Genomic DNA, 13,060 nt, shown 5'->3' with positions numbered 1-13,060 from the left:
TGGTCTTGCAACACACAGTTTATGAACAAATTCGAAGACTAAACAATATTTTAAACTCTCTGCTGCCTTTTTGAACACCTTTTCACATAAACAAAGACCTGTCAGTTGAAGTTTGATGGTTATGAGCCATTCTTTCTCCATCATGCTGCTGGACACTCAGTCTTTCCACCTTCTTGATGTTGCTGGATGTGCTGCCCTCTCTTTCCTGGCACTAGTGCTAGACTGTCTCTGTATTGCTGCAGCTGTTGGGCTTGGGTCCTCTTCACCTGGCAGTGGTTTGACTGCTGGCACCTCACTGCATTCTGGGCACTGCTAGATTTTTTTGTCTGCTTTTTAGGTTCTTATGAGTCTTCCATGAGTCTGCTCAACTCTTCCCCCTCATTCTTTTTCATCCTCCTTATGCCTCTGTCAACTTTTCTTCCTACTCTTTTCTTCTACCCTTCTCCTTAATTTACTTTGTTCTCCTGACCCTGAGTAACCTATATACACATCATGGGAGTAAAACAACTGTACAAGAGAAAGGTGAGCCACACTGTCCAGAGTTCAGAGAGGGCTGTGTAAGCACCTAGACTGCAGAACTGGTAACTGGAAGTGAAAGATGGCACTTACCACTTACTAACTAATTCTGAGCAACAAAAATAGGGCAGAACAAACCTGGGGAGATGATAACTGAATTAATAGTTTTCTCTCTAAAAAAGACATTAGTTCATAATTTAGAAAAACTTATCGAAATAGTCATGACATAACAGTAAATCAGTCAGATCTCTAAGTGTTCGCTTTCTAATGTATATCTCATGACTCAGTATAGAAATATGAAAATAATGAAACTTCTACAAATAAGGAAAATATTATTTTGCTTTGCTGTTGTACTAACTGTGTATATTTTCTGCATACCAACTAAAGGATTACAGTACTTAGTGTGAGAAATAGAAATTTACAGTTTTTCTCAGTCTTTTCAGGAAAATTCCACTCCATAGACAGCTTACCTACCTGCTGACTGGAATACTGTTGACAAGTTTCCCTTCTTAACAAGTACCACCACAATGAAATGTGAAGCTATAAGTGAAATGAGTCAATTACTAATGCCAATCTGCAAGGTTAATCCTGCCTGTAATTAGTGCAATTTGTATACAAAATCATTGAAAAAAAAGGAATAATACTTATCTCCAAAAGCAATTGTCAAGCGGATGTTCTTCTTAACTGTGTTAGTGGAAAGGCATCATTTAAATTAATATGCTCATTGTTCTTACAGGTCAGCAGACCTAATTCTGTCAGTAAGAGATCCCCTGAAGGCTATAAATGCTAAAAAGTAAGCCTGAAAAAATTAGTTATTTATTTTGTTGGGTTTTTTTCCTTTCTGTCCAAGGTACATTGGTAACGGCACAGCCACAAGAAACCACGGAGGCTGTCATTTGAAAGTGCTTAGGGGTCATAGTTGCTCAGATGCTGATAATAAAACATTCTAAGAGCTGTTTAGTTGTCTCTAAAACAACAAAGGTGGTGAAAGTGCTGGAAGGAATGTCCTGTGAGGAGCAGCAGAGGACTCTGGGTTTGTCTAGTTTGGAGAAGAGGCTGAGGGACAACCTCATCTCTCTCCAAAGCTTAATGAGGAGGGGACATGGAGAGGGAGCTCTGTGTTGAGATCTTCTCCCTGTTATCCAGGGATAGGACGTAAGGGAATGGTTCAAAGCTCTGCCAGGGGAGGTTTAGACTGGACATTAGGAAGCATTTCCTTATCAAGAGAGTGATCCAACACTGGAACAGGCTTCCTAGAGGAGGTGGACTTCCCAAGCTTGTCAGTGTGTAAGAGGCATTTGGACAAAGCCCTTTGCAATACACTTTAACTTCTGGTCACCCCTGAACTGGTCAGACAGTTGGTCATTGTATATCCCTTCCAATGGAATATTCTATTCTCAACTTTATAATCATTAGTCAGACAGTTGCAGGTATTGTAGTAATAGTTAATTTTGTTAAGGTTTAAATGCAGAGGAGCAGGTGACTTTGCAGAGCACTCTATATGGGCTGTTTTCCAGGTATGATGCTAAATAGAAAAAAATTTGTATTCTTTAACCTACCTATTTCTTAATGTGTCTTTTAAAACACTTGAAAATGTACATGTGATTAGAATTCATTTAAAAGGAAGGCTGATTAATTGTATGACACATTATATCCTTGGAATACATATTCAGTAAATAGGTTTTTATATTAATCTACTCAGCCTGGAAACAGGAAGATGCATGTCAGGAAAATGGTCTCACCTAGTAGCCAGTAAGTAGTTTAATTTGACTTGATTCCACACAAATATTCTGAAGGGTTAAAAGAAACTCTTTCAAAGTAACTAAATGGGTTATCTGCCTTCCTGACTAGATGACTTTGACTAAATATTGTAGCACACCTGAGTGCACATGATTTACAAAAGCAGGGCAATTGAAGAAAGAACTGAGTTCAGTGAAACAAATTACTGCCTCTTAAAGAAATTTGTGAGGCTCAGAAGTATAAAGTAGTGAAAAAATTACTCAGTTGGCAAAGAGGAACCTGTCTCACTAAATGTCTGTATGAAGCTTAGCACACTACTGTCTTCTGCAGGAAGAATCAGCTATACTTTCATAATGTAGGCCTGGCAGCTCTTTGGGGACAGAGCATCAGCTTTGTGACTTATCTTTAATTTCTTCTAAGATTCTTGTTGTGAAGATACAGCTTAACCTGCAAAGAAACTGAAAATAAAAAAAGTCCTTTAGCACTTTTGAATGGGCTTGACAGAGTAACTCTGAAGTATTACCTTATTACTCTTTGGCAATCTAACTTGTAAATAGGGATTTGTGTAATAAATTACCAGACTTATGAAATAAGTGTCTGCGTGTGATATTTTTTTCTTACAAAAGGCATTATATAAGCAAAATGTCAGTAGTGAATATCAGCCTGAAGCTCTCAGGCTTTGTAGTTGCAGCTGCTTTGTACAGAATAAATCTGGAGCACACTAGAGGGAATGACTGTAACAGTCCTCCATGCGGAAGATATTGCCAAGGTTCTCCTATATCCTCAGGCTACAGGAACAGCTCTTGAGAACTAATATAGCTGGGAGAGACCTAAGGAAAAATAGAGCAATTCCAGGATTGAGACTTGAGAGACAGAAGACAGAACTAAATCAAACAAACTTTGCTACGCCCTGGACTACAGTGTGAACATATGGACAGAGTAACATCTGAACATCTGGACTGAGGAATGGTTTCCAGATCTGAGAAAACATGTTGAGAAGATTCCTGACAATCTGAGACTTGATAAATGTTCAAAGTTGAGAAATGATCCAGGACTCCAATCAAATCTGGTTTACCAGCTGGTGTTGAAAATGTGCTACTTTTTGCAGACAGGCTTTTCAGGACACAAATTATGTCAGCTTTTCCTTTTTTTTAAATAGTCTACTGTGTAAGTACCATAATATCTATGCATAATAGTTATTATTTTGTTCTTCTAATTGCACATGTTGGTCTTGTTCTTTTTCAGTCGTAGACTACTGTGCTTTGGATAACCAAGGTTGCCAACATGAATGTGTTAACACTGAGGACTCCTATTACTGTAAATGCCACCCAGGATTCATTTTAAATCCAGACAAAAGAACTTGCAGAAGTAAGTTGTGATAAGATTTAATTCTGAATTGTCTTCCAGTTGTCCCACTGGTCCAGGAAACATTGAGTAATGAGCCAAGTATAGAAAATGTTAGAGTGCCCTGGAAACCAAAGATCTTGAAAGCAATGCAAGTTGTTTTGGGTGGATAGTTTGGCTTTGAGGGGAGGGGCTAAGGATAGGAGTCCCTCCTATGAACAGGAAGCTTTTAGATTGAAACCAGGCTTATTTTCAACAGTTAAAGGCCAGAGCTTTGTCTTGTGTTGTCTCTGTGATTATTTTGATTTTTCAGTTAGAATATCGTCTCCCTTGCTGGGTAAACAAAGGAGTCTGTACAAGACAATTTATAATCAGTTAGGTTTGTAAGACAAGATAAAATTATGAGCAGGAAACATTGCAGTCTATTTTCCTGTGGATTTTTTCTCCAGAGTGAGTTCTTTGATAGTGTGACAAAGCTCTGGCAACGTCGGTGTCTTCTACAAAGTTTATGTTTCCACCAGATTATGGTAACTTCCTGGCTTTGTTTGTTAGTTGTTTGTCAAATTTGATAGATAGCAGGCTAACAAGCTCAAAAGTCAACAAGTTAGGGTTAACACATGTCCATCATGAACCACCCAAGCCACAGATGGTGACCGGTGTTCCTCGTTACGTCATCTGGCACTAACAAGAAGGGTTTAGCTGCATCACCTTTCTAATGACTCACAAGAGGTAATTGTAGGCCGCAGTTAAACATCTTCTTTTTCACAAAACTCAGAAAGACCACATTCCTCAAGTTCTGCACACAACTAAAGTTCACTATGTCACAGCAGTAGGTCTCTGTTGAGCCCTCTTCATCTTAATCCTTTTAACTGGGAGTAGAAGGGAAGGAATTATTCCAGCACTGGACAAAATATGTCAGGTGCTGTCTCCAGCAATTTGGCCTGGCAATAGCCCTTGTTGGTCCAGAACCTGACTTCCCAGCTTGACCATGGCTTTACCCTGACACTCCAGACCTGCCCAGCGATCCCTGGGCTGTGTCAGATCCTGGCTGCCCTCACCAGGAGTGGCCCTGCCTCATGCTGACACACAGGCTGACTTCCTGGCTTGACCTCAGACCTTCCTCAGCAGCATCTCCTTGTCTGCTGGTCTGCACTTCTTGTTAAACCTGGCTACCATTTCCAGGCCTGCAAGACCCCAAACCGGCTTGGCTGCATTATGACCCTTGGCCCCTTGGGCTCTCCTTCCCCTGGGGAACAGCTGGCCCGTGATGCTCCCTGACAGCAGGTCACTTCCCAGTCTGTGCAAGCTATGGGGTCTTTCCAACCCAGAGGCAGGACTATCCAATTCTTCTTGCTGAACTTCATACAACATCTTCTGGTCTAATCTTCAAGTTTATAAGGCTCCTCTGTATTTAAGTTCTGCTGTTCAATTTCCCTGGATGACTGTCTCTAACCTGTGACACCCTCGGACTGAAATAATGCAGATTGGTCTACAGTTCCCTGAGTCTTTCTTCTTCCCTTTTTTAAAAGGTAAGTGTAATGTTAGCATTTTTCAGTTATCAGGGGCCTCTCATGGTCCCTGTGAATACTGAAACATGACAGACAGTGGTGTCACATCACTTAGCTCTTTCAGCACCCAGAGGTGAATACCAGTCATCCCATGGTTCTGTGTACTTCCAGTTTCTCTAAGTGGTCTCTAACCAATGTTGCTAGCCCCTCTCCTTCTCAAACTACTGGTACATGTGGAAACCTAGGAAGGTTAAAAAGGGGGTTATTTTCTTCAGCCATTTCTGTATTATTCATCATTAGGTTGTTCCCTCAGTCAAAACACCAGTGTTTTCTATCTTTTTTTTTTTGCTACCAGCATATTTGTAGGCTCCCTTCTTATTTCCTTCAGTGTTCCTCACTAATAAAAGGTTCAGCAGAGCTTTGTTTTTGTCCAAAAATACCTAATGAATGCTTTTATATTCCTCTTTTTTTCTTGGTCCTTTTTTTCTCCGTCTGTTATTTTCCCTCGTTGTGGTTTTAGTTCACTGAGAAGCTTTTGCTCTTCTGAGCACGTTTTCCAGTACAATGGGATGATTTGTTCCTGAGGTCTTAGCAAGTTTTCTTTAAAAAACTAACTCTCCTGGTCATCTTTTTTCTTGATGGCTCTTTCCCAGGGGTCTCTTCCACCCAATTCCCAGAATAAGCTGAAATCTGAGCTTGTAAAATATGGAGTCAGAATTTTGCTGTTTCACCTCCCAGCCTTCTGGATTGTGAATGCTGTCATCTCATGGTCACAGGACCAAGTCAAAAAGGAACACCATCCCTCGAGAATTCATGTCAGGAAGTTGTCACCAAGTCTATGCATAATCCTCCTGTGTTGTGTGCACGTCTTACCCACTGTGTCAAATCACTCAAGATGTTTGTCCTGAGCCTAAGCATAAATAAAACTTACCAGGCACTATACCTTACATTTGCTATCTTCTGAGCCTTGCTAGTAAATTAAAGCATGAATGAAGGAACTGTGCAGCTCTTAATGCTGCAAAAGTCAAGATGGCATGAGAGCTCTTCAAAGCAAAAGTGTCCCCTAGACCCCATGTGTTATGAGTCATGCTGCCTTCAAGTCAGCATAAAGAACACAAAGAAACAAATTACACATCACTGGATTTAAAATGTTTATGACTTTAAAACTTCTAACATAAATTTCTACGTGTTTGGCTTATGTACTGAATCTCAGGGATGATGGCCAGCTAGCCAAGACTTACACCCGTGCCAGACCAGTTCTCTGCATCAGCAAGCAGGTCTGGGTCTGGGATGCTGGCTCCAAAGATCTCGTGATTGTCTCAGAATCCTAGCTATTCAAAAATAGAAAGCAAGCCTTTATACTCATGGCTACAAAGAAAAGCTTGGAAATGGAAATGTTATCAGTATGGTCACGCATATCTGACAGATGTTTTCTCTTGAAATTATTCCAAACTTCTCAGAGTGAAACAAAAGGAACAAGGCTCACGAAGACAACCCTGCTGACACCAGCAGAGTGCTCTGTGGCTGGAAGAGAGCAGCAAATTTGGTTGAGCAGTGAGGCAGGTGGAGGTCATTAGAGCTAGTAACTATTAACTGGACCTTTACCATTCTTGCTGATCCCCTCAAGAGAACAGATGGCAGCTTCTGCTTGTATTCAGGGGTGCTGAGTCTTTTCCTCTTTAGGGAAGGCTCCTGTTTGAGTTCTGGGTGGGTTCACATGATTTGTAGCTGGTAGAGGCTTTCTCTTACCATCCTTCATCTGGGTTGTGTTAATATAGCCCTGTGAAGTGTGTCTTCAGTGTTCCCAACATGCTAGCCTCAAGGTTCCAAAAGAGATAACATGTACTTTTCAACTCTTGTGGTCATCTTCAGAATCAGTTATCCAGGAAAAGTCTCTCCTGCACACTTGAGTGAGCCAGGATTTGAGCAGGTAAATGGATCACAGCACTGAGTAGGTCCAGAAGGCATACAGATATATTTCTGTGGTGCACACACATGGCTTTATGATTTCTGTCCCTTCAGTGTACTCTTGAAAAAACTGTATTTTCTAATTTTCTTTTTAGTAAAGAGATATTTGCATGTTATGTATATGTGTATGTGCATATGCTGTCAGAAAAAGCTTTGGTCAAGGAAATGTTCTATTAATATATGAAGTAATGGTCATCATAAGAATGTTTGTGTGTTTACTACAGATCATACCTAACTTGCTCTGAGGGAAATAGAGAGGCAGTTTTGATGAGGCAATGTATAAGGCTTGGTTGCCAAATGTAAAGAAATAGTTAAGATTCTAACTTCTCTGCTGCATGAAGACTTGTGTTCTTGAATAATTCTTTGAAGTGTACATGTCAGAGGTACCTCAGTATAGCAGATACTTAGAAAAAATGAACATTTTGTTTTCATTGTTTGAAACAATATGGTATAAAGAATGATGCTTAAGGAAAAAAAAGGCTAAGGAAAAAAAAGCAAAGTACATAATTTTTGCCTAGTTTATTTCTTATATTCCTCACTGCCACAAATTTTTTTCCATTTAGTACCAGACTATTGTGCTCTTCAGGACCATGGTTGTGAACAGGAATGCATTAATACAGATGAGTCCTATTTTTGTCAATGCCAAGAAGGGTTTAGACTTAATCCAGATAAGAAAACATGCAAAAGTGAGTAATCCTTTGGACATAATAAAGTTTATCTGCTTTTATTTCTTAAACCTGCTGTGAATTGTTTCCCTTCTGAAAGGATGGAAGCTTTCTCTATAATTAAGGTTGAAACAAATGTTTCTTTATAAACTTGAATTTTAACTGAGCCAATCAAGCTGGGAAAATACACATTTTGCTGTTTTGTAGACTGCTTTGTATATTAGGCATTTTCAGAAGAGTTTTGTGGAAACCTGAAGATTAATATAGGAATCAAAGTACCTTAAAAAAAAAGTTCATTACTTATTTGAAACTTTCTGATCTTGGCTCATAGTGACATGAACAGCTTTAAAATAAAAAAAAATCACCTTGATTTGCTCAGTTGGTTTAGCCAAGGACAGATATATTTCATTAGCTTGGGAAAATATTGGATAAGTAACATAGCTGTCAAAATCAACTAAAAGTCACACACAAACCCCCACAGTTTCCTAAAAAAAATTTTAAAAACAGCCTGAACAACATCAGTTTTCTAAACCAAACACACATACTATTTCCTTTAAAAAGACTTTAGTGTTACTGCTCTTCTTGAGTGGGGGCCTGAAATCACAGCAATTTTTTAATGTAATATATTAAATTTCAGGGAGAATATATTCAGCAAAGTGAAATAGCCTGATCTGGTGACTCAGTTGTTTGGTGGTTTGTTTTTTTTTTTTTTGGGTTGGGGGGTGTTGTACTGCTGGGATTTTATGAATAATAAGCTTTCTTGGAGCAATCTAATTATATTTCTAGACACTCATAAAATGTATCTGGGTTTGAAACTGTATTTTCTTTCAGTCTTAAAGATGCATTCTCATGAAGCATTTTGTCTGGACAGTGCTGTTTTTACAGCAAACCGTGCTATTCTGTTTTTTATTATCTATATGGTATTTTAATACATGCAGGTTTTTGTATATTGGATAGCCTTGGTGAGCAAAAGAACACAGCATTGTGTAGAATATTTATTACAAGGATGTAATTGCAAATTAAAGGCAAATTTTAATTCCCGTTTGAGGTATTTTTCCTCAGGGGGCCTTGGATTTGGCTGTAAATCTGGTGATGCTTCCAGGATTAAGCCGCTATTCCGAATCTTGTTATAACAAGGCTCGTGTTAGCGGAGCTTGTAAAAGAAAGCAGCACATTTGCATATCCACCCTCTTCATAAATCAGGGAGAATAGATCAGTGGTGACTAGCACCAGGCATTCCTCCTTCACCATGATATGGGACTTCTGATGACTGTGGGAGATCTGTGGGAGTGAAAGTGAAGCCTTACATAGCCAAGTATTTGCAATCTGCTCGCAGATCCTCACCTTTAATAGGTATTCAAAGCACATAATCCAGTATTGTTTAAGAAAAGTGAATTTTTCTAAGCCACTTCAGAAACCCTTATGGTTGGCTTCAGTTCTTCACTGTTTTTCTCTTCAGAGAAGCAAAACTTCTGGGCTTTAGATCAGCATGACTGTGAACATGCATGTGTTAACATGGAAGGGTCATTTGTGTCATCTCATCCTGGGTACACCCAACAACACCATGGCAATACGTGCAGCAACGAGTGTGTCTCATGAACTGCAGTGACTAGTTTCATGCAAGGGCAAGGTGTGAACAAAATGAGAAAATACTCCAGGGTCCCTTTTGAGATGTTTCTGAGTCATGCAAACCCATGTTACTGTAAAGTCCACCACGAGCCAGGCCTGGTGAAGTAATGCTGTAGTGAGAGTCCTTGATCCAACAGCTTCATTTTCTCCACACCAAATAACTGAGAAAATGTGTTCAGCCAGTGTGTCTAACACAAAGGCAGTGCTTGCTGTTGAACATCTGTATCTTTGTCATGGGCTGTGTAAACTGCAGCACACCTGATATGTGGAGATATGCAGAGACTTACCTCTTCTCTATGTTTACACTCTCAGTGATCCATTCAATAAAATGTCCTCTTTTAATAAGAAGGTTGCTAAATGAATGATCAGTGTTGCCCCACAAAAACCCAAGAGCATTGCCCACTTGACATCACCCAGTTTTTAGAAGATAGTTTTATTGCAGAGAGCCATTTTGAAAATCATCTAAAATATCAGCAGCATTTTTACCTGATGTACTTATGACATACTTTTCCAAAGGGATACTCAGTCACTGAAATTTAAAAAAAAAAGTTGATAGGACAGGAAATAATTATTTTTAAATAAACTGTTTGTGATAAAGCCATATTTAAGGTAATTTGGTTGTCTTACAAGACCTCAAAACTTTTTAGCAATTATAGTTTTAGACTATCTCAAGTTGAATATCTAAACATTAATATATTTGAAGACACTTCTTGTTTTTAAAAACAGTGAGCCTTTCCCAGTCCCTTCCCCTTCTTACCTTTATTTTTACGTATGTAATAAAGCACATGTGATGACCAAATTTACAGTTATAATGATTTCTAAAACCTGGTATTATCACCTTTGTGATTATTGCACTCTTTGAAGGAGTGTGTTACAATATTATGCATGAGAACCGAAGGTATTTAAATGTTAAAAATTCGGTTAGTGTGGGTGTTTGTAAAAGATGGTGCCAAACAGATGCAATTTTTCACAGAGAATATGGGGATTTTCTTCTTTTTTTCCATGTTTTTTGTGTACGCTGAGAAGTTACACAAGCCTCTTCATGATGATGTGAACACTTGGAAAAAGGAGAATGTTCCAGCTGGAACTTGCTTTAGCTAGTAAAAACTGACACCTCAGCTTCATCTATTCAAGACATCTACATTGTCTCTCTGTGTATGATGGTAAATCTGGACCAACTACTGCAAACTTGTTGCTTAGTTAAACAAACTAATAAACAGAAATATTTAGAATTAAGTGATTTTACATTAAGTACAGATTTTTTTTTATGTAAACAAATTGCTACAGACGTGCCTGCTCACATCTGTAAATGATTTGTAAATGGAGACATGTGAGACTGCATGTCTGAGGGAACTTCACTACTTTTGATCAAGTTAAGATAAAGTGGTTTGGGCCTATGTAACTAAAAATAGCCATTAACAAACCAGTAGTAAAATGTTATGAGGAAGTTCAAAGGTTTTTTTCCTAAAATCTCCTTTTTTCCATACTCACAGAGTCAGCAAAGTACATAGTACATCTGCAAGTGCACGTATCTCACCCGACTGATCTGCTGTCCACTATATAAGACATTTTTTAAACCAAATTTACACCTCTCTCTCCCTTACCCCACCTTTCATCTTTCACACAACCAGTTGCATACAGGAATTAAAAGAAATATTCCATTTTATCTTACCTGGAATAGGAAAATCAAAGAAATGGAACTTGTTAAGACACTCTCACACTCCTAATTTGTATCTGTGCCCCACTAGGCTTTAACTGCTTGAACCTGTTGGCAGGTTCAAGTTTTACACTGCTGATTTCTCATCCTGTTGAAGAAATAATTTGATGTTTATTAAATAATCTGAAATACATAATTTCTATTTCAAAAGTTACTAATATTCATACTTGCTGAGAAAATTTTGTGATGAACAAAAGAGAGAATCTTGCTTTTTATAGAAAGAAAGCATGATTCTATGGCTAAGACCAGACTGGGCTTCAGGGTTCTCCCTTCATTCCACTTTGTGTTAGGGAGATCTGTTCTTCACCAGGTCTTTACCTGCCAAGTGGGGTTGTTGTATTAATTTCACTTAGGTGTTGTTAGTTAACTCGCATTACTCAAATAGGTGGGGATACTTGAATAAGTAAAAAGCTGTATTGATCTTCTTCCCTTGCTCTGCAAAGGCACTGTGTGCTAACTACAGTGCCATAGTTTATGTATCTAAGATGCCAATGTGGTTTCTTCAATCATTAACACAAATCAATAGGAGTGGACCACTGTGCTGAAAGCAACCATGGATGCGAGCAACTGTGCCTAAATACCGATGACTCCTATGTCTGTCAATGCTCTGAAGGGTTTGTCATCAACGAGGACCTAAAAACCTGCACACGTAAGTCTTGTGAGGACGTCCTTTATCTCAGCTCACCTGGGAAAGGTTTCTGTTTTCATACAGGGAAGAGGACACTCTTTCAATTTATTCTTGCAGTGTGCATTTCGGTAATATTTTAATAATTATTTGAAAGCAGAAACAGAAAAAGGATTTAGGAAAGAATACTTGTCAAGGTAACTGTTAGTCCTCCCATATTCAGAAAAGTTTTGGAAGACCTGTTCATCCCCAGGTGTTAAGGACAGTTTTTCAATCACATGACAAATGTGTCTGACTGACAGGTTGTCTGGACAGCAGTGTACCTCAGGCAAACTGCATCACCTTACCTGGGGCAGGTGGAGAACTCAGAGCCCCACACTGAGCTTTACATTTTGTATGGGAACCTTGAAGGAGTGAACAAAAGTTATCCTGACAGCTCTCCACTGTCATTAGATTTATAAATCTAAGGAACATTGAGATTTATAAATCTAATTTATAAATCTATTTATAAATATAATATAAATATAAATTTAAAATATAATATAAATTTATTTATAAATCTATATAAATATATATAATATATAATAAAATAATAAAATCTTATAAATCGATATAATCTGTTTATAAATCTATATATAAATCTGGATTTATAAATCTAATGAACATTGAGAATTGTTGAAATTTCACAAATCGTTGAATTGCCTCCTTCACTGGAAAAATAATATATAGAAAGGGCCAGGAAAAGAGGAATGTGAATGCATTTTGCCTGTTGACTTTTCTTGGACCTCTTTGATGAGAGAGTTTTGGCTACTTTTTCCACAGATTTTGGAGGTACATTATTTTTCAAGCTTGTGGAGTGTTGGAGCAGCTCCAGAGTTTGCCCTTTTTCTTGCAGTCAGGCAACACAGTTTGCAGAGAAGTCAAACTACAAGTCCTCAGTGACGAAAATGATATAGAGAGAAGAGACAGAAATCAGCAAAAGCAGTTTGCCTTTGTATTTAACCTTGTCTTTGCCTCCATGCTAACCCTTTTAGCCCTATCCAATACCTTGCTGGACTTTGCTTCTGTCTGCCACTGCAGCTCTCTAGAAGGGGGCAGACATTAACACAAAAGCAAAATTGGTGTACTTGTAACAACCATAAGGTCTACTAGAAACAATTTATCTAGACATTTATCTGTAGAACCACTGAAAATGGTGAAACAGAGAAACTATGGAGTTTTATCAATTTGCAAATGGAAAATCCCTTTTCCTTTATTGTAAAAAGAGGTGATTTTTCATTCCTGAGTTAATTTCCTCCAGTTGGTACTCGAAGACCTATCAGTACCAGAGTTTGAGAAGCATTTGGAC

General features: G+C 38.4%; 1 protein-coding gene across 8 annotated transcripts in view; it reads left to right on the top strand.

The window, feature by feature from the left end:
• MATN2 (matrilin 2) overlaps window positions 1–13,060 on the top strand; it is a 68,068-nt gene that overhangs the window by 33,646 nt on the left and 21,362 nt on the right. For all 8 annotated transcript variants that reach the window (XR_007628593.1, XM_050312281.1, XM_050312247.1 and 5 more), the window contains exons 6-8: window positions 3,502–3,624; window positions 7,640–7,762; window positions 11,614–11,736. Coding sequence is in view for 7 of the 8 variants with exons in the window: in XM_050312281.1 (XP_050168238.1) it covers window positions 3,502–3,624; window positions 7,640–7,762; window positions 11,614–11,736 (369 nt within the window). In the remaining variant the exon portion in view is untranslated. The remainder of the gene's footprint in view (window positions 1–3,501; window positions 3,625–7,639; window positions 7,763–11,613; window positions 11,737–13,060) is intronic.

This window comes from Myiozetetes cayanensis, unplaced genomic scaffold (assembly GCF_022539395.1).
Source record: "Myiozetetes cayanensis isolate MyiCay16 unplaced genomic scaffold, myiCay2020 scf1, whole genome shotgun sequence".
NCBI lineage: Eukaryota > Metazoa > Chordata > Aves > Passeriformes > Tyrannidae > Myiozetetes > Myiozetetes cayanensis.
The sequence above is the reverse complement of the archived record's forward strand: the minus strand, read 5'-3'. Positions and strand labels throughout refer to the sequence as shown.